Source organism: Crocuta crocuta, unplaced genomic scaffold, assembly GCF_008692635.1.
Source record: "Crocuta crocuta isolate KB4526 unplaced genomic scaffold, BGI_CrCroc_1.0 scaffold127, whole genome shotgun sequence".
Taxonomy (NCBI): domain Eukaryota; kingdom Metazoa; phylum Chordata; class Mammalia; order Carnivora; family Hyaenidae; genus Crocuta; species Crocuta crocuta.
In genome coordinates this window covers 5,199,202-5,220,198 of record NW_027532008.1, presented here as the reverse complement: position 1 = coordinate 5,220,198, position 20,997 = coordinate 5,199,202, and the positions used below count along the sequence as shown (strand labels likewise).

Here is a 20,997-nt window from a genome sequence, read left to right as displayed (position 1 = left end):
TGCTTGGATACTGTGCTTTCTGATTTCTTTGAAGCGTGTGACACACGAAAGAAGCCAAGTCCCCTCTCCAAGTACAAGAGTGGGGCAGGGGCTAGCACAGAGCCTTCTTTTCCACCAGTCACGGGAAAAGCAAAGCCAAAGGGAGTTAAGTTCTGGGAGGAAATACAACTCTTAGTGTCAGCTGGGAGGCCCTCAAAAGTGGTCCTTCAGCTTCCTTCTGTTACAGATGGGACACAGAGCGAGGCCCAGAGAAAGGAAAAGAATCGCCCAAGGGCACACAGCGAGCCTGTGACTTCAAGCCTGGGTGTGTTTGCCTCCAAAATCTGCACAATTCCCGTATGNTTAGAACACGAGCCTCTGGGGGGTAGAAGTTAAGCCACGGCGCCTGCATGCACAAGTAGGCGGTGGATGGAGTGATTCATTTCACCCTGAACTTCAGAAGCCATTTCAGAAATCAGACGCGGGAGTTATCTCCTGGTGTTGGGAGTATCGATGATTTTTATTTTCTCCTCTATCATTTTCAGGGTGTTCCAAAACAGTGCAACCAGCATCTACCATTTTATAAACCCCACTCCCTCCAAATCTTATTTTACAAACAAGGGACACTGGAGCGCGGTGACACGATCGGCTTCGTATTGAGGTCCATCAGACAGGGCCAACCAGTTCAGGCCGTGCCAGGCAGAGGCCCCGAGCTAGAGGGGGCCCCCAGGTTCTCCACCTCTCCAGCCTGGAGGTCAAGGCCACCCAGGCAGCGTCACCCTGAAATGTCCTCCTCCCAAAACTGTTGCCAAACTGGACTTCTTTTCCAGGGTCCAACCCCAATCCCACTAGTTCTGTGAAGGTGTTTTAGAGCCACCTTCCCCCCTGGGACGAACATCTCCCTCCTCTGACCGTCGCTCTCCCTCCTCTGGCCGCTAGTGGCACTTTCTTTGCATCTGTTTTGTCATCCTTACCCTTCTTTTTTCCTGGAGTCTTTTCTGTCCAGGTCTCTGTGTCTCCTGCTGGGCTGGAGCCTCGAGGGCGGGGCCTGCGTATCGATTATCTCTGCTTCCAGGGACAGTCTCAGCCTGGCACATGTGGGCCTCAGATGAAATGTTTGTTGAACTTCAGCGAATTGAAAATATAGACCCCTAGAGCGGGGAACGTGGTGACCTATCAGTTTCCAGCAGGACTCATCAACCTCGGCACCACTAGCCTTTGGGGTCTGATAATTCTACGTGGGGGGGCGCGCTGTGGTTTAGTAGCGTCCTTGACCTCTATCTACTAGATGCCAGCAGACACCCAAAAGTTTGGACATTGACAATGCCCCCTGTGGGGGAGGGGGGCAAAGTGCCTTCTGGTGAGAACCCCTGGAATATGGTTTCTAAAGGTTTTTTCATAAACAATCCCTCGGAGTAGGAAATCCTATTTAGCAGATGAGAAAGGCAAGGCCCCGGAGAGTTTGGACTTGGAGTGGAGTCTTGCACGTAATTCTCCACGCCAAGTCCGGTGCCGATCTCACTACCCGAGACCCCTCAGGACCCCAGCAAGGTGTTTGCTTCTGCGCTTTAGTGTAGCCACTCTACTCTCACCCCCCTTCCTGGGTTCCACCCTGTGCCCTTCCCCCCTGCCCGGCCGGGTGGCCCCATGCCAGGCTGTGACCCACTGGTTGACCCTACAGGGCCACGCAGACTAGGCCTCAGGCTGTGCCTGAATGTTCTCTCTCGTTTTCTCCAGCACCTTGGCCTCCTCCCCGTGCTTAAACACGCTGATGGTGACCTGGCCCGTCTCAGAGCCATACTTGTTCTTGACGAAGACGCCGTAGCGCCCACTGTCCTCACTGTTGACCCTTTCGATGGTGATGGTGACCTCTGCCCCCTTCACCTCCATGTGGTAGCGGTCAAGGAAGGTGACAGGCTGGTCATTCTTCAGCCAAGAGATTTCAGGGGTGGGATCTCCAGAGATGACACAGGTCAGGCACAGGGTCTGTTGGAAAGGACAGGAAGGAACACTCAGTCTCACCTCCTTATAATAACACTTGGCATTCACCTTCGCTCCCACCCACCCCCAAGAGCTCCCAGTACCAGCTGCTCCTTGTGATAAATTTATTACACGTGTTCTCTTGTAACCCATAAAAGGGTAACATTGAAGGGAGAGACGTTGTATTTTAATTCCACATCCTCCACTCCTCAAGTTTTCTGCAGGAATATTCACTTGTTAGAATTTCAGACCATTATTACCCTCGCAAATATCTGCCCCAGATTGGCCTGAATTGTTTTATTGGTTTTTGTTGCATATATGCCGTTAGGATTTTACCATGCAAATAAGACCATACTGCTTTCATACAAAGATTTATGAATTGGGTTTAAAAATTCTTTTTGTTTTTAAATATTTATTTATTTTGAGAGAAAGAGAATCAACGTGGGGCTCAATCTCTCAACTTCGAGACCATGACGTGAGCCAAAATCAAGACTTGGGCACTCAACCAGGTGCCCCTGAAAATCCTTGAAGAATCTCTGACACAGAGCGCTACAGCGTAACAGTCGGGGGCTGGGTACATGGAGACTCTGAATCTCAGCTCTGCCCCCTCAAGCTGTGTAACCTTAGGAAAGTCCCTCAGCCTCTCTGGGCTTGGTTTCCTCAGCTACCAAGAGTGATTAGTAATAAGCCCCTGTTGCATGTGGTGGCCTTGATGGTGAAGCAGACTCCAGTATGTGCACATATGCAATAGTGTCTGGCACACAGTAAGCACCTTGCATACATTAACAATCATTTTCTAGAACACCAGACTTGGGTAATTTCAGTTCTAGAGAGGTTTTTTGGGATCCTGTAGTCGGATTCCTATGGAAATGAGAGTTCACTGGCAGAAGGCTGTGACGCCCAGGGCCAGCTAGAGAGGGGCGGCGAGCACCCCCATGGGCCTGACACTAGGCTCAGTGTCTCTCCCTTATACTATGCATGCCAAGGGACTGTGGTCACTGCAGACTCGGATGGATCCGGCTCCTTCGGCTCTTGAATCCATGGTGCTACCTTGTGTCATGATCTTTAACGGGTGTGAGAGGGAGCACCGCGTGGGACTGCGGGCCATGGGCGGGGGTTGGTCGGTACCTTATCTTCCATGATGGTGGCTACGTCTGGCAGGCCCCTCACCACTTTGGCACGATCTGGAAGGGAAAAGAGCGATGAATGTTTTCCTGCCAGCTGCTTCCCAGAATCAGGCTCCACAGAGTGGGGGGTTTTATTTTTAAGCAATGTTTCATTTTTCTATTTTCATCCTTTTGGCTAGAAATCTCGAAGTTTGTATTACATGTTTCTTTGCCTTCGCAAACAGAACACAGGGGACACTGTGCTTCTGTGATTGACTCGAAGTCATCCTTATGATCGGTGGTGCCTGGAGGGGACAGCGAGGTGCCCCTCCCCTCAAGAACTGGGAAGGAGGAACGGGCTGGGGTCACCTGGTGAAGGTAACGCATGTGGACTGCTGGCGGCATCCCTGCGGCCAAAGGCCAGTTCACGTCCCTCTGGGGTCGGGGCTGTGTCCTGGTCCCAAGGAGGCCCCAGTACCCCAACAGCCAGAGCCAGCTTCAGCTTTAAGGCCGCCCTCTCCCCAACCCTCCCCCGAAAGCCCGCCCAGCCTCCTTCCTTCCCTCTCGTCTATCCCCAGCCACTGCACCTGCCCCGTCCACACCCACATCTCAGGCATCCCTGGACCCCTTATCCATCCGTTGGTCATTGTGTCGCCGCCGCCCACAGCCACACAGACCCCGCGGGGAGCTGAGACTTCAGCCAGGGGGCACGGACTCATGGAACAATGCCCCAGACCCAGACAAAAAAGTAACAGAAATACGAGTGGACTTACTCTTCTCAATGATGGCCAAGGCTCTGAAAAACAGAAATGGGCAAAAGGCTTCAGTCCCATTTGTTAAAGGACAGGGCTGCCCGGGGAGGGGGTGAGGGGGTGATGAGGGGCTGAGGCTCCCAGGAAGGGGTCCTGTACCCAGCTTGTGCCACACCCCAAGGGCCCGATGATTCACCCAAGAAATGCAGAGGGCACTCACTTCAGTCTCTGGTGCTCAGCGAAGGCTTCGTCAAAAGCTGCCAGAAGGAAAAAGGTTGGGGGGGGGGAGCGTCAGAGCCTCTGCCCCTGTGACCTGCAGGTTACCGGGCTTAGCACTGGCTGTTCCTCCACTGTATTCCCATCCCTGTGTTTTCTCGGGCAGAGCCAGGGTTGGGTGGGGAGACAGGAGTGCCCTGTCCCCAAAAGACCACGGGATTTTCTAAGCAGGTTTCTTGGCAGACAGACAGGTGGACAGCTCACCTTGTCCCGAGAGGTCAGCTGAGAGTGTCCGGGTCTCCTTCCCAGCGGCTATCTCCAGGGTGTATTTGCCCTTGTCTGAATCTTTGGGGTCCAGGATGTGGAGCCAAATCTCATCCAGGGTGGTGCCAGCCCTCACCCGATCGCCACTCTCCAGGCGTTTTTCTCTGGATACGAGGGCAAGGGAATGTTGGAACACGGCTCAGCCCGTCAGTGCCTCCCTGCTCACCAGTGCTGGCTGCCTGTGGGTCTACAGGGACCTCTGCCCCAAACTCCTCTCCTGGGGTTTTGTTTCCAGGTCTGTGGGCTGACCACCCATCCAGCATTCATTCATTCATTCATTCATTCATTCATTCATTCATTCCTCCAGCAAAGCCGTGGCACGTCAACTGTGTTTCAGGGCTGAGTATATTTGTGATGTGTCCTTCAGGCTGGGACCTTAAGGAAACAGCGCTCTGAGGTCAGTGGTCCCTACATCCTCCACCCCCGGGGATCACTCCCTCAGTTCTTCATTTTCTTCAGCTTAAACCCTCCCAGCATTTCTTCCCACCATTACGCTTCCCTAATCCTTAAAAACCACATCAACTCCTTCCCTTCTTTACTTAAATTTCATTCCTGGAGATGCCCAGCCCATGTCCTCCATGTTGTATTGCAGAAGTGACACCCCTAGACTTGGTCACAGGGCTCAGGAACTCTGGCTAGGAAAGGAGCCCATGACTTTGGCTCTCACTCATTCGACAAACTTGACCAAGTCAGTCTAGCTTTCTCCACAGAGAAGGTGCAGTCACGTCTGCTCCACAAGGCTGAGGCATGCAAATGACAAGCAGCACCGGGAAAATAATGCTCTCAAACTGTCTGCGGTCACTTAGCTCCTGGCTGGGTCTCTGTGGATAACTTATCCATCCTGCCTTCCAGCCCTGGCATGCAGTCCATTGTCAGCCTCACACATCCCTCTGCCTGCACCTCTCCCCTCAGACCGTCTGCCTGAGTTTGCTAAGTGATCTACCCGACCATCTGGGTCTCCCTCATGCTGCATCCTTCCCTACCCCAGTTCCAAGCTGCTTCTCTAAGACAATGATCCTTCTGTGGCCATGGATGTTCTAGAAGAGTGCGGTTGCCACTAGGGTTCCCACCTTCCCTAAGGAACCTCCCTTCTGTACCTTTCATTGCTCTTCCCTATCTCTGATGCCCTCTGTGGACAGCGTGACTAGTGGGTGACCCTGTGTCCGCCAGCTCCTTAGGCCTGGGCTCTGGGGCAGGTGCCGCCGGTCCTCTCGCACCCTTGACCTCCCCAGCTGGGCTGGGGCTCCAGGAAAAGACCAACTTACTTGTGGAACCAGGTGGTTTTCATGTACTGGATATTGTAGTACTTGACCTTGCTGAAGATCCGGATTCCTTCCTCGGTCCCTTGGAATTTCAGCGGGGTTGCAGAGAGGGCTGGGGAGGCAAAGGAGAAGGCCAAGGACCTTTCAGGTCCTTGTACATTCAGGTGCTAGCCAGCTCCCCCCTGCACTAGGGGTGAGGTGGGGGGAAATGCAGCATTGTGAGGAAGTAGGAACTTCTCCCTCAATCTTTGAGGTTGAAAACTAAACCCATGACTGGTAGCCAAGGCTGGTGGGAGGGGCCCTGGAGGCTATTTGGCATCAGGACAGGACTGAAAACAGGGTGGGGGGGCTTGCTTACCACCAATCCTTCCCAGCTCAGTGTAGATGTCATCCAGGGCTGGAGGGAGACAGAGAGAATGGTCAGCTGACATAGGGCCCTTCTAGGGACAGGCCAGGGGTAGGCATGTCCCTGGAAAAGCCTGGTGGAATTCAGGAGCTCACAGGATGTCCCCTTACTGACTTGGGCCTGGGGCACTCACTGATGGATGGGACAGGGGGGCACCATGGATGGAGGACAAATGGGCAGCCTGACAATTTTCTTGGTGGCTGATCAACCAGCCTGATGGTTGACTGAGCCTGGGGCTCAGTGTGGGTGGAGGAGAGAACTCTGGCTTCGAGTCCTGAAGCCTGGGCTTCCTGCAGTATAGAGAACATGGACTTGGGTATTACAGACTGGGCCTCCGGCACCGACCTGCTGTGCTGCCTTGGGCAGGTCACTTAGCCTCTCTGTTGCCCCAAGTGATATGGAGATCCCATAAATTTTACCCCCAGCTCATATCACACCTTGTGATTCTGTGTGACCCCTGGGTCCCCCTGGCCCGTCTCTCGCATTGCCAGCTCCTACCTTCACCTGTGAGGTCCAGGATGGTGTCATCCTCCCCTCGGCTGTCAGAAACCGTTGCTCTATAAATTCCCTTGTCCTCTTTGGACAGCTGGAAAGAGGAGTGAGAATGACGGGTACGGGGATAGGTTCTGGAAGGAGTGCCAATCAGCCTGGGCTCCCGGCCCGTCCCTAACTCTCTGTGTGATCTCACGCAAAAAAACCCCCAAAAAACAAAAAACACAAAACACCTCTTCTCCTCTCTGGGCCTCAGCTCACCCATCTGGAATGGGTGATCTCTAAGGCTCCTTCTACCTCTGGAGCTCTTTGATTCCAAGTTCAGGGCTTGTCTGAGCCTGGGAGTAGGTAGGGGAAGTGGGGGGAGCTGAGGGTAGAAGCAGACACCCCACATTTGGATTCACAGGCAGCTGGGCCGAGGCCACGATGACCTCTCTTTGCAGGGCTGCCTGAGCTGCCCTGCTCCCTGAGGGCCCGGCTGGAGTGACCCCTCTGCACTGCTCTGGAAGGAAGGGACAAGGGGCTCCTTTCTGGCACGTGCTCGTCAACCCCACATGAAGTCTGAACTAACACCCAGCAAAGCAAGAACCTGGGTTGTGTTTCTGAAGTGGTCGGAAGTGACCTCTCATTGCACAATGACCCCGACGTCGTTATTTCCTTCCTAGGCAGCAAACTCACATTTGCCCCAGCCCCCTGTGGCACCCAGTGAGGCCACAGAAACCAGCTGCAGGGCAGAAAGGCACTGAACAGGGCCTGTGTTTCTATCATAACCAGACTGTTCCCCACCCCCCCTCCCAAAAGGCCACCGGGGCTGGAGAAATGAGCTTCAGCCCTGCTCTGCTCTGCTCAGACCTGCCTCACACCGCGGTCGCCTTCTGGTCCTGACTCTTACACTCTTGGTTGGGGCAGGAACACATCGTTGGGAGAGCATTCCTTCTGCCCTATTCATGTTTCAGATGGAAACTGAGCTCAGAGGACAACAACTAGCCCAAGGTCACACAGTTCCTGGCGGGGCCAGAAATGGAATCCAAACAAAAGGAAATGCCAATTTTACTGTTCCTGCCTTTATTTAAAATGTTTCTATTTTCCCCTCCATGGCCTTTTTTTCTTGCATTAATTTTGAGTTAAAAAATACTGCACAAAATGTTATTTATCTTGATTACTGAGTTTTTAGCGCCCCCTTAAATTCTGTGCTCGAAGTGAGTGTCTCACTGGCCTCATCCTGGTGCCAGCCCTGCTCCCGACTCCCCGCTCAGTGCTCCGACTCCGCACCCAGTGCTCCGACTCCGCACCCAGTGCTCTGACTCTGCACCCAGTGCTCTGACTCCGTGCCCAGTGCTCTGACTCTGCACCCAGTGCTCCGACTCCGCACCCAGTGCTCTGACTCCGTGCCCAGTGCTCTGACTCTGCACCCAGTACTCCGGACTCTGCGCCCACTGCTCCCGACTCTGGGCCCAGTGCTCCGACTCTGTGGTCAATGCTCCCGACTCCGCAGTCAATGCTCCCGACTCTGCGCATACTGCTCCCGACTCCATGTCAAGTGCTCTTGACTCTGCGCTCAGTGCTCGCGACTCCCCGTCCACTGCTCCTGCCTCCTTGCTCAGGGCCCCCAACTCTGTGCCCACTGCTCCCAACTCCTCACCCAGGGCTCCCAACTCTGCGCCCAGTGCTCCTGACCACGTGCTTAATGCTCCTAGAGGGTGTGAGACCTGGAGCTGCGCTTACCTCTTCGATGCACAGGATTCCCACTCCCGTCTGTGGGTCGTACTGACCGGCCGGTGTCTCTTTCTTCTGGAAGAACCACTGGAAGCAGGTTTCCGTCTTGGTGTTTGTTGCCTGAGGGAATGAAGAGACTCTCAGGCTTCCTCTTTTGAAGTAAAAACTCACCTCATCAGCTCTCTCTCTCTTTACAGACTTGCCTCTCCCTCACGCCCCTACTTACTCTTAGCTAATTCCCTCCTCGATCTCAACTACTCCTCCCTCACACTGCCTCTCCTCTGCTGGTTCTGCGTTCTGGATTCTCACTAATGGTGTGCCCTCCGCCTCTTGATCTCTTCTCTACTCTTTTTCCTTGTAAGCACACCAGGTGGATGTCCCCTCCTCCAGGAAGCCTCCCTTGAAGCTCCCCGGAGTGTCCCCATCGCAATTAACCGTGTCTTGCACATGCCTGGGTCACAGCTGGAGGCGGGCTGTGTAACAAGGATCCTGTCTCAGACCCACGGGCCCCGGAGGAGACTTTCTCACCTTAGTATACCCAGCGCCACGCAGAGTGTCTGGTGCGTAGTAGGTGCTTTGAATTTGCTGAATGGATATGCTTCTGGGCCAACACTCTCCCTTCCCCTTCCTACCCTTCCCCAGTCATCTAAAGAGGCTGCAGGGTGCTGAGAAGGAGCATCAGCTTTGGAGTCAGACTAGGTTAAAACCACTCTAGACTTTACCTCCTACCCCGAGGTCTTGAGCTATTTCTCTACTTGTTTTCAGATCCGTGCCCGTCTCGCAGGTGCCTGTGAGGCGGATGGGCGCAGAGCACAGTGTCTGCCAAGCCCACTAACAAACTTTAGAGAACCCCCTCAATATAGCGAACCCTCGCCCGCTCACAGACCCCTGCCCCCCTGAACCCCTTCCTGAACGGCTTGATCTAGCTGAAGGCTATTTTGGCTTCCTGGGCTCTTCCTGGGGGTAGTTTTGTTTTCCAGTTAAACGTGGTCTCCCTGGAGCAGTTAATCTCCCAGTTTAACAGAGAGGGCTGCCTTCTCCTTGGGATCAGCCAAGCACAGGAATTTGGGAAAGTGGGCAAGGACAGCCACCCGGCCGGGGACAAGTCACATGCTGCCCGCACTGGGGAGGGGGGCAGGGCTGGCGGCAGGGGCGGGGACTTGCCTTGCATGTCAGCAGCACTTGGCAGTCCTCCGTGACCTTCCACTGCAAGGGCTCCTCGAAATAGGGACCTGGGAGCGCAAAGCAAACACGCCCACCGTCAGAGCTCCGGGCTCCGCCAGGGCGCCACCTGCTGGTGAGATGGGGGCAGCCCGCGGGGGGAGGGACAGCGAGAGACCCCAGGTCCCTCAGATTCTGCCGCCACCAAGGCAAGGACGGAGGCGAGGCAGTGGGGTGCCTGGGGCGCCAAATTTAAGGAGGGGTCACTCTCAGGGGTGGGCTTGACCCTCGGGGGTGTCGCTCTGTGTCTTGTTCTTGCAGCGGGACAGAACTGGATTGAACTGCAGTGGCCTGGGGGCCACGGCCTCTGAGCTTCACTCCAGCAATTCTTACCCTGCTTTCTCTTCCAGTCTCTTCTCTTAGCGTCTGCTTTCCTCAGAAGTTTGTCGAAATCTGTGAACACATAGGGAGGAACGGGCGTGAGCCGGAAGGAGCGCAGGGCCGGAGAGGGGCCTGGGGGTGCGCAGGGGCCCCGGAGCCCAGGGCCGAGGTTGGGCGTGTGGGGCTGGCCGGGCGCGGCTGACCGTCATCCACCAGTGCCAGGGTGATCTGGTTCTTGGCTTTCCCGTCCTGGAGCTGAGCAGTATACGACCCTTTGTCATCCTCCGACAAGTTCTGGATGATCACTTCCACCAGGCCCTTCTCTCGGTCAAAGTTGATTTTGCGGCCCTGCGGAGAATAAACCCGGAGAATCTTTTTTGCCCTTGTTCTATCTCAGGGAATTTGTGCTGCGGGGCGCAAATCAGGGCGTACTTGGACTTGGGGGCGGGGATATGTGCAGAGTTAGAAGCCTTCAGAGACTGGGAAGGGGCCCCGGCTGACTCTGCTCCTCCTATAGACCCAGGCTGTGTCATCCCCCTGGCCCTGGGAACACCCTGGGGCCCAGCGGGCACCGGAAAGAGTCTTGGGTGCAATTAATAATAAGCCCCAAACCTCTACTGTGCCACGTTTTCTTCAAATCCCCATAAAAAAAATATAAAGGATAATATAAAAAATGCCTGTGTACTTGCTACCCAGAATTAATACTCATTTACATTTTGTCATGTTCTAACAGTTTTTAAAAGTTTTATTTTCGGGGCACGTGGGTGACTCAGTCAATTAAGCATCCGACTTCGGCTCAGGTCATGATCTCACGGTTTGTGGGTTCGAGCCCCGCGTCGGGTTCTGTGCCAACATCTCAGAGCCTGGAGCCTGCTTCAGATTCTGTGTCTCCCTGTCTCTCTGCCCCTTCCCCACTCATGCTCTGTCTCTCTGTCTCAAAAATAAATAAAGACTATAAAAAATTTTTTTAAGTTTTATTTTCCACATTTAGGACTGTCTTCTCTCTGGATTTATTTGTATGTATGATTTGAGGGAGCCATCAAGTTTTATTTATTTTTTTGCTATTTTTTAAAATGTTTATTTATGTTTTTGAGAGAGAAAGAGACAGAGCATGAGTGGTGGAGGGCAGAGAGAGGGAGACACAGAATCCGAAGCAGGCTCCAGGCTCTGAGCTGTCAGCACAGAGCCCAATGCGGGGCTTGAATCTATGGACCGTGAAATCGTGACCTGAGCCAAAGTTGGATGCTTAACCGACTGAGCCACCCAGGCTTCCCCGGCCCCTTTTTTCTAAGTGTATTTATTTTGAGAGAGAGCAAGTGCAAGCGGAGAAGGGGTAGAGAGAGAGAGAGAGAGTGAATCAGAAGTAGGCTCTGTACACAGTCAGTATGGAGTCCCATGTGGGGCTCGACCTCACGAATAGTTTTATTTTTCTGTATGGACAGCCGATAGTCCAAATGTTGTGCACTGAAGAGTGCAGACTTTGTCTCACTTCCTCTACCATGTGCCAAGGTCACTGTGAATCTTTGTGTAGAACTTTCACCTTTGTTTTCTCGTTTGCTTCTTCTGATGCTGGGACAACCAGCCCCATTGTACAGATACAGAAGCGGAAGCACAGAGAGGTGCAGAGGCCTGCCCAAGGGCACACAGCCTGTAGGTGTGAGTCTTCCGACATCCAGCCCTGGGCAGGTCCTCCTCTGTTGGGACCAGTGCTCTTCGCTGTAACACGTTTTGTCTGATGGCCACTTTGCCATCTGAAGATGCAATTTGCAAACAATATGACCTCATGATTGAATCTCTCATGACACTGAAATTGCCATATTTGTAAAACAGTTGAATAGGGGCAGCTCATGGTTCAATCTAATACAACCTAATGACACACATTTTTTTTTTCAGAAAAGCAATGTAATATCACAACTGTAACATGAAGAAGACATAAAAATCATATGCATTTCAATAGTAGATGTTTAGTCATAATCTCAGCCTTGTTGCACTGATTTATAATGAACTGGTTTGAATTTAAGAGCAGTTCAGGAAAGTAAAAAGATCAAAAGCTATTTTGTACGAAAAGAACAGGAAAATGAATGAAAGAGCATAAGTACAGTGGCTAATAGGATAACTTTTTATTTGGTGTATATTAAAAGTATGCAGAAATAATTTGTATTTGTATCATAAGGTTAGGGTCTAGGTTCGGAGAATTGTAAGCATGAATGTAGATTTTTAATCTTAAGAATGTCTGGTAGGACAGTCCAAAGTTGTGTGTGTGTGGTGTGGGGGGCATGGAGAGTCTTTACCCAGGGAGTGTTTCTTGCATAGGCGGGCTCCAGCCACCAGGTGTCCCCACCCCCACCCCAAGGCTGTGACAGCCAAAGCTGTGGCCATTTCTAAAATGTCCACTAGGGAGTGCTGTTGGCCTGTGGAGAACCACTGCCCCGCTAGAGGCCATGTCCAGGGCTGGGGGCGGGTACCTCGCCTAAGAAGCCTGAGCCCCCACTTACCGGTGAGCTGAAGATTTCCTTCTCGTTGAAGATTAGATGCAGCTCAGCGGCGGGAGATAACTTTTCTACTTCCAGCCATAGCCGCACCTCTCCTTGCTCAAGGATGTCGACGTTCCAGCCAGAGATCAGCTTGATCACTGGGAGGTGAGGACAGGAGGGGGTGGTGGGGCAGCCTTCTCCCCTCCCCACCCCTGACCTGCCCTGCTGTGAGCACACCCTGGGCATTTAACTGGCAAAGTGCTTCAACAGTCTGAGGGCCACACCCCTGGGATGGGGTCTGGGGAGGATTTCCACATTCGGCCCCTCTAGATGCGATTCATCTCAGAGAAGCTCCCATCTCCCCAAGGCTTTGAGGCTGGTTTCTCACCCTGACTGAGCTCTGGATCCCTGAAGATTTTTAAAAACATGAATGTCTGGGCTCCAGTCCCAGGGGCGCTGATTTGTCTAGGTCATGGCCTGGACACTGGGGTTTTAAAAGTTATCAGAGCCTGGGTGGCTCAGTTGGTTAAGGGTCCAACTTCGGCTCAGGTCACCATCTCACCAGTTCGTGGGTTCGAGCCCCCACATCGGGCTCTGTGCTGACAGCTCAGAGCCTGGAGCCTGCTTCGGATTCTGTGTCTCCCTCTCTCTCTGACCCTCCCCCAGTCACGCTCTGTCTCTCTCTGCCTCAAAAATAAATAAACTATAAAAAAAATAAATAAAAGTTATCAGAGTGACTCCCAGGTGCACCTACGTGTGTGACCCCAGCTCTGGGGACCCGACGCTACTCCTAACCAGCCGAAGGAGGCGGAGGTTTAGATGGTCAAAGTCCAAAGGACTGAAAAGCCAATTATAACAATTATAAGAGGACGAAACCGTCTACCCTGCCCTCCTTTGTACCCCCTCCCCACCCTGCTGGCCGCCCTTTCCTCTTCCACGGGCTGCTGACTCCCTGGGCCTCTCGCCCTGCCGCCCCATGAGGCCCGCATCCTCTGCCCCTCGGCTGGGCCCCATTCAGCTCTGCTCCTGACACCCCGAGGGCCCAGCTTACCTGGGTTTCTGATCTCATGGCTCAACTTCTTCAGCTTGTTCAACTCTGGGACAGGGAAGAGCAAGGAAGAGAACAGCAATGGGAAAGTGAAAGGCCTGGGGCCCCTGGGGTCCATGGGAGCTGCCCGAGCGACCGTGCTGGGCGGAAGTCCGAGGGAGTCCCCTCCCCCACCTGGAGTCACTAGCTACACAGGAGGTGAGGAGGAGGGACACTGCTGTTGGCCACCCTGAGGCCAACCACCTCCTCAGAGTTTTTCCGCGTGTCAGGCCCTGCGTCACCTCGCTGGTCCTCACACGATGCCGTGGGGTGAGCACCGTGGTCACCTCTGACCACTGCAGGCTCACCGGGGCCGGGGGTAGAGCCCGCGCTTCATCTTCCCTGTAAACCCCGGAGTCCTCAGGATGATGAGTCTTCACTCACGGCAAGTGAAAATAAAATAAAACGAAGACCAAAAACGTGGCTTTAGTTGGCCGAGAATCACGTGATTGGATCCGCGTAAAACCGTTTCTGTTGGGGCTGCCGGGGATCACGCTCTCCCTTTACAGGTGAGCAAGCCGAGGTCCAGAAAGGGGACATGACCTGCTCAGCATGAAGCAGCCGGGAGATGACGGAACTGGAATCGGAACCTGAGCCTGTCTGGCTTCTGCTTCGTGCCCGAATCACAGGGCCTCACGAGCAACCGGCGGGGAAGACAACGGGCTGTCATCCCTCGGACTCTGGAGATGGCGGAGCCCGAGTCCCGTCTGCCAAGAGCACCGGCTCTAGTTCTGTCTAAATCGTCACACGTGGGTGACCCTTGAGACACAGCCTCCTCTCTCTGGTTTGTCACAGTCCCCGCTGCTCCCTATTGGGGTCCTCACTCCTCAGACCAGCTGCCATTTGCAATTTGCCCTCCCACACGGCACCGTTGTGTTTCTGGGGCTACAGAAGAAGGTGGAATAATTCTGGTACCTTTGCTTTTATCAAAAGTAGAAAAGGGAGAGACAAGAAGAATGTGAACTCCGCCGAGCAGGGAGTTTTAACTGTCGGGTTCACGGATGTGCTCTCCAGTGCCCAGGACAGTGTCTGGTGTGTGGCAGGTGCTCAGGAGAAACCGATTAATGGACTGGCTGACTGCATGGGTGGGTGAGGGCCTACTTCTCTGGAAATCGTTGCTTTGTCGGGTTTTGTTGCTTCCTGCCAGCCTGCGGGGGCATTTGTGTTTGGGACTCTTGATCTGGGCCTGTCTCTCTGGGGAGTCAGTGGGGGGGCAGGACCATTACCTTCCTCCGTCAGCGTGTGGCTGGCCGAGATGTCTTCATCAGCATCCGTGACCACTACTGAGTAGGTGCCCAAATCCTCAAGGCCAGGATCTTTCAGGATGACCTTGGACCTGGCAGAGAGAGGAGAGCAGGGACTCCATGAGGCTCCTTGTGTGCTGCAGGCCCAGAACCCCAGCCCCGCCCCTGGCCACGCCTCCTTCCACCACCATCCCTGCCCCCCGGGTGCCCTGCTCGGGGCAGCGCTGGCCTGGCACCTGCAACGGCCCTGTTAGCCAGGCTCTCTGGCACAGGGTCTGCCCACTGGCCACACCACCCTCTCTCTTGCCCCCAGGGCTCAAGTCATCATCTGGACGGGGCAGGAGCCAGAGCTGCTGGGGGTGGGCCAGTGAGACATGGGGATGCTGAGCCCAGAGAACTTTCAAGAGCAAACCCCTGGCACCCGGGCTGGAATCCGAGTGCTTAGCGTTTCCTTGGCAGCACCGACACGAAAGCACGCACACTCCTTGCAGAAGAAGAACCTTTAATGAATGTGGCCATTTTTGCCCTTAAATGCCTTGTGCCCTCATTTCTCCCTAAGGTCCTTGGCCAGCGTCCTTGGTGAGAGACCAGCCAGGCGCTGCCTGGCCCACTGTCTGTGAGTCCCGCCCGGTGCTCTCACCCACGAGCTTCTGCCCACTCACCTGATGGCACTTAGGACCTGTGGGCTAGTGACACGGCCCTCGGCCCTCACTTACTTGTTAGCTTTCTCCTCGACCTTGACCCTCTGGGGGTCTGGCGGGCCCTTGTAGTCCTTGGACCACTGAAACTCCGATGAGTCAGGGGCCTCGGGGGCTTCGAAAGCCAAGTAGATAGAGCCCTCTTCATCCACGCCAACCTCGATCTCTCGGGCATCTGAGGGCAGGACCCAAGGGAGGGCACCAGACGTTTAGAAGTAATAAACCAAGTCATTCGCCTTCTTGCCTAACCCTTTCCATGGCCCGTTTGTGCTTGAGTAAAATAATAAACTCCAGTCTCCTTGCCGTGGCCTCCAAGACCTTGTGTGGTCAGCTCCTTCTCAGCTCAAATGTCACACCTCCTCAGAGAAGACCTCCCTGACCACCCTGGTTAAAGTAAGCCCCTTCCTCCCCCCCCACCCCCCAGTTCATTTCCTTTAGAGCACGTACCACCCTCCTAAATCATCACCTTCTCGTAATCATTTCCTTGTTTACAGGCCGGCGGCCCCTCCCCCATGCTAGAGCAGGGGTCTTGTGTCCCCGGTGCAATGTGGGCATCACCAAATATTCGTTGAATGAATGGAAAATTGGAAGACTGGAAAAAGAACGAGCCTTATAGTTCGCAGAGATGAGTGATACCGTCACGTCCTAGCTGTGTGATGGGATTGTTTAACTAATGACAAAACCAGTTCTGAAGTGCCGGGCAATGATCCCTCGCCCAGGGGCCTGTCGGGAGGGCCGGGACGGTGTGAGGACCTAGCGCAGCACCTGGCGTGTGTGGTGGGAGGGGACCGTAGGAGTTGTGACTGCAAGACAAAGTCTCGTGTGCTATCTGGGATGGAGGTGGGTATTATTTTATTTTTTAACATGTATTTATTTTTGATGGGGGGGAGGGGCAGAGAGAGAGAGAGACACACAGAATCTGAAGCAGCTCCAGGCTCTGAGCCATCAGCACAGAGCCCGATATGGGCTCGAACCCACAAGCCATGAGATCATGACCTGAGCCGAAGTCAGATGCTTAACCGAGTGAGCCACCCAGGCGTCCGAGTTGGGTATTATTTTAAATACCCTTGAAGAGTTGTGGGAGTTTATGAATAAGGCATGTGAAAGAATGGAAGACCCATCAAATAGGAATAAATGATATGTTCATATCCTGGGATCCCACAGAAGTAAACAGGAGTGGGGAGTGGGCGAGGGACAGGCAAAAAGGAAAGGTGGAGCTGGATGATGTGTAGGAGGGCGGCCCTTCCTGCTGCGCATCTGCATGCTTCTCACTACCCTCCTCCTTGATGGCACAGCTGGGCCTTGTGGTGCCGGCACCCCATCCCTGCCCTGCCCCCCTGCCCTCACCTGGCTTGTCTTCCAGGAGTATGGGGTCGGTGGGCATGGATGGCTGTCCTGGACCAGCTGAATTCACGGCCTGAACCTGGAACTTGTAAGTCTTTCCCGGCTGCAGGTCAGAGATCTGCAGGAGGTGGACAGTGGGCCAGAGTGAGCACTGAGCACGGCGAAGACTTGCCCTTCCCACAGCGTCGGCCAGGGGTGCAGGGAGCCCCTCGCCGGTGGAAGTGTGTCCTGGGGTGGGGGGCAGGCCAGGAGAACCCCTCTCTCCCACATCCCAAGCTGTAGTGGGCCCCCCCGCACTGGGATTACTTCCCATCACTGTGGCACGTGGCATTCTGCCCACTTAACTCGTCACATGCCTCAACAAGAAACACCCCATCTCGTCTCCATCCATCACCCCAGAGAGAAGCCTGGGGACCATCTTTGACATCCTTCTCTTGAGCCCTACATGTCTCATTACTGAGTTCACACTTCCTAACACTCCTGAATGTGGCTCCTCTTCTCCATGTCCCAGCCATGGCCTTGACTGAGGCTTTATCTTTCCCTACCTGGATTAGTCCAACAGTTCCCCGGATGGCGTCCCTGACTCTAGACCTTTCTTCCCAGACTTTCCTTCTGCCAATTCTTCCAAAGTGCCAATCTGATTAGTGCCTAAGGTCTTTTTACTCTGGCCTAGCTTTCTGGGTCTTCTGTGCTCTTGCCGTTCTGTGTGGCCCCTTCACTCCGTGACTCCCTCCGGGTGCCCAGATTCACCTCATCGGTTTCCCGTTTCGCGTCTCCGTGCCTTTGTCCTTGCTGAGTCCTCCGCCCGCAATGCCCTCCCCTTGTCCTCGGTCTAGCCAACGCCAGTTTATCCTGACCCCTCAGCTCAGCCCAGGCGGATTCGAGGACTCCAGGCAGGGTTTCCTAGAACTCCCAGAATCCTTTTGGCCCCCCCCCTTCAGTTGCACAGTACACAATATGGTAACTGCTTGTTGCCCAAAGACCGTGGCTTATTTCGCTTTTTATGTCTTGGATCTGATTCCAGACCTGGCACTAAGAAGGTGTCAAGAGGTGTTTGGTAAATGACCGCGTGAATGCCGGCCAACTGTCTACAACTCAGAAATGGTGCCAAGTCACCAGGGCCCGCCCAGCCCGGCCTGGGCCAGGCTACACGGGGAAGCAGAGGGACCGTCTCTCTCGTGTGGCTCTCTGGGGCCAGCTGCCGGGCACTGGCTGACTCTACTGCAGGGGCCTGACCCCGAGGGACGGAAACTGCAGAATCGCAGAGCATCCCACCGGCCACGGCCTGTCCTCCCCGCTTCTGCTTCTGGTGGCCTTACTGTTACTGTTTCCAAATGAAGGTTTTTAGTTTCTCTGATTCTTTTTTTGTTTGCTTGTTTAGGGCTTTATTTTTTTTTTTTTAACGTTTTATTTATTTCTGAGAGAGAGAGAGACAGTGTGAGCAGGGGAGGGTCAGAGAGAGAGGGAGATACAGAATCCGAAACAGGCTCCAGGCTCTGAGCTGTCAGCACAGAGCCCGACGTGGAGTTTGAACCCACAAACTGCAAGATCACGCCCTGAGCTGAAGTTGGACGCTTAGCCAACTGAGCCATCCAGGCGCCCCTAGTTTTCCTGATTCTAAAAGAAATACACACTTCTTGGGAAAATAGTAAAGCAATAGAGAAGCATATAAAATGAAGGGCTAAACTCTCTTGGCAGCCCCACCCCCCACGGATGACCAGAAATAACAATTTTTTTTTTTCCAAAAACAAATTTGGCTCTACTTCCCAGTGGAAGTTGATCCTATATCTAACACTGCTCAAGATTTCTTGTACGATGAAAAGAGAAGCAGAAGTCCCTTTACACTGCCTTGCTTTGCCAGAGAATCACCGCAGCCTGCCAGCAAAATCTGCAAAAACACGGAAGGCTTCACGAATCTGCGTGTTATCCTTGTGCTGGGACCATGCTAGTCTTATCTGATGACTCCAATTTTAGTATAGCTGCTGCCTGAGCAAGCACCAGGAATCACAATTCTGTAAACATCCGTTTAAACTTTGAAATGCACATAAGCCATGTAGAAACACGACACGTGTCACGTTTGTTAGTACCGTATTCTTTGCACATTGTTTGGACGTCTTGAACTTGCCTTCTTGTTTCTTGGTGCTAACTGATGGAATGCTAATGTGTGGTCTTGAAAACTGCACACTCTGCTGCCTGCTGGTGGAAGGCACCTCAGGAAAGTGAGTTGGAGAAGACATTCCTCTTTTCCCTAGAGCTCCAGAAACTAAAATCTAGTCCACGTCACAGAACTGTCCTCCTCACAAACAGCCCTCAAATACAGGTGGCCAGTGAGATGTGCTGGCTGCAGTGATGGGCGCTGGGGGTGTGGAAACAACCCCAGGCATCGGGAAGTCTGGGATTCTGACTGATTGTCTAAGGTAGTGATTTGTGTTCCAGTTGACACTTTATTTTCTGGCACCTACAGTATTTATGAGTTGGTGGAAGTTAAAATGACCACCACAGGTGAATAAAACCAATGATTCTGCTGGATTTCTTATTTATCCAAAGAGTTTAGAGTTTGTTTCTCATTTAAATTAAGAACTATTGGGGCATCTGGATGGCTCAGTCGGTTAGGCATCTGACTTTGGCTCAGGTCATGATCTTGCAGTTCTTGGGTTGGAGCCCCACATCCGGCTCTGTGCTGACAGCTCAGAGTCTGAAGCCTGCTTCAGATTCTGTCTCCTTCTCTCTCTGACCGTCCCCCACTCACGCTCTTTCTCTCTCAAAGATAAATAAACATTAAAAAAAAGAAATCTATATCTATGTATATGTTTGTTAACGTATAATATTATATTCTGTAGTATGTTATCAAACATACAAATCTACTTTGTATCCTGCTTTTTTCTTTTTAGCCACAGATGATGGATCTATTTTCATGCCAACACATGCATATAGATACACCTCATTGTTTGCACTACTGTCACTCCTTAAACTGTCATCNCTGACAGCTCAGAGTCTGAAGCCTGCTTCAGATTCTGTCTCCTTCTCTCTCTGACCGTCCCCCACTCACGCTCTTTCTCTCTCAAAGATAAATAAACATTAAAAAAAAGAAATCTATATCTATGTATATGTTTGTTAACGTATAATATTATATTCTGTAGTATGTTATCAAACATACAAATCTACTTTGTATCCTGCTTTTTTCTTTTTAGCCACAGATGATAGGATCTATTTTCATGTCAACACATACATATAGATACACCTCATTGTTTGCGCTACTGTCACTCCTTAAACTGTCATTGCCTTTCTACTCCCTGGCACCGGATTCCACTTTAAGGATACACTGATTGATTTAAGCAAACCCCTTACCGATGGACATTTAAGTTGTTTCCAACTTTTGCCTTTATAGGTTTTTGCGCACTTGCTTCATTATTTCTCTGCAATCCAATCCCGGAAGCAGAATTCCCAGCTCGAGGGAAGAGGCCTATCCAATGCTGACATACCCAGATGATTATAAATGAGGGTTTAGGGAGGAGTCTGCCCAGCTTGGAGCAGGTTAAGATACCCAGCCAGCGGGTCAGACTGCCAATGCGCTGTGTTACCCTGGGGGTGCCGCTCCCCGTCTCTGGTTCTGTGCTGACATTAAGTGAAGGCAGTGGTCTCTGAGGGTCATTCCAGCTCTGATGTCTGTAGTCCTGCTACGTCCAGTGGCAGGGAAGGCTTGGGGTGTGGCAGGGGCTGAAGGGGGAGGGGACTCACCCGCAGGTGGGTGCCAGAGATGAGGTCTGGGGTGACTGGCTTCCACTGTTCAGAGCCTTCCTCCTGGACACTGACGAGGTAGCCTGTGACGGGGCCAGCCCCAGTGTACAGCGGGGACTCCCACTTCAGCATCAGGGAGGTGGCCCGCACCTCCAACGCCTGCACGTCATATGGGGGGCCTGTGGGAGGGGAGTAGAGGAGGCGTTGGCCAGCCAGCCAGATGGGCAGCGAGCAGGGCGGTCAGTCGTCAACCTTGTCAACCTGGAAGCGCCTGCTTTGGGCCTAGTGGGGACCTGGCGGGACTTGGCTTCACGACAAAGCTTGGTCTTGGTCTGGGCCTGAGATGGGGTAAACTTTTCAAAATGTGCTCAGCATCACTTCCGGAAGCATCCATGATCTTCTCCCTCCCTATTCCAGGCGGCAGTCACCCTTCTAATGTCTTTGCTATTTCAGTGATTAGTGTAGGGGCTAAAGGATGAGTCCCGGGGTCAGATCCCTGAGGTCCGTGCCCCAGCGTCAGGCTTTGGGGACTCTGGGCAAGTTCCTCGACCCTTCTGTTCCTGTCTCCTCGTCTGCAAAATGTGGATAATGATAATTATTATAATCTAGTGTTGTTGTGAGCATGAATGGTGTAATT

The 20,997-nt window shown here is 53.1% G+C and overlaps 1 protein-coding gene and 1 non-coding gene across 2 annotated transcripts in view; both read right to left on the bottom strand.

Annotated features, from left to right (window-relative positions):
- Window positions 1-489: 489 nt before the first annotated feature.
- The window catches only part of MYOM3 (myomesin 3), a 43,036-nt gene continuing 22,528 nt past the window's right edge, over window positions 490-20,997 (bottom strand). Inside the window, exons 20-37 of the mRNA XM_077775529.1 lie at window positions 20,361-20,539; window positions 16,626-16,740; window positions 15,297-15,453; window positions 14,563-14,672; window positions 13,301-13,345; window positions 12,271-12,407; window positions 9,979-10,123; window positions 9,788-9,847; window positions 9,398-9,465; window positions 8,243-8,353; window positions 6,524-6,611; window positions 5,978-6,016; window positions 5,623-5,731; window positions 4,298-4,461; window positions 4,038-4,074; window positions 3,839-3,861; window positions 3,088-3,143; window positions 490-1,965 (exon numbers count right to left, since the gene is read on the bottom strand). Of these exons, the coding sequence (XP_077631655.1) occupies window positions 1,672-1,965; window positions 3,088-3,143; window positions 3,839-3,861; window positions 4,038-4,074; window positions 4,298-4,461; window positions 5,623-5,731; window positions 5,978-6,016; window positions 6,524-6,611; window positions 8,243-8,353; window positions 9,398-9,465; window positions 9,788-9,847; window positions 9,979-10,123; window positions 12,271-12,407; window positions 13,301-13,345; window positions 14,563-14,672; window positions 15,297-15,453; window positions 16,626-16,740; window positions 20,361-20,539 (1,937 nt within the window). The 3' untranslated portion in view covers window positions 490-1,671. The remainder of the gene's footprint in view (window positions 1,966-3,087; window positions 3,144-3,838; window positions 3,862-4,037; window positions 4,075-4,297; window positions 4,462-5,622; window positions 5,732-5,977; window positions 6,017-6,523; window positions 6,612-8,242; window positions 8,354-9,397; window positions 9,466-9,787; window positions 9,848-9,978; window positions 10,124-12,270; window positions 12,408-13,300; window positions 13,346-14,562; window positions 14,673-15,296; window positions 15,454-16,625; window positions 16,741-20,360; window positions 20,540-20,997) is intronic.
- LOC144241356 (U6 spliceosomal RNA) lies at window positions 18,515-18,616 on the bottom strand. Its single transcript, XR_013338047.1, has one exon. It is a non-coding gene; the product is annotated as a U6 spliceosomal RNA (small nuclear RNA).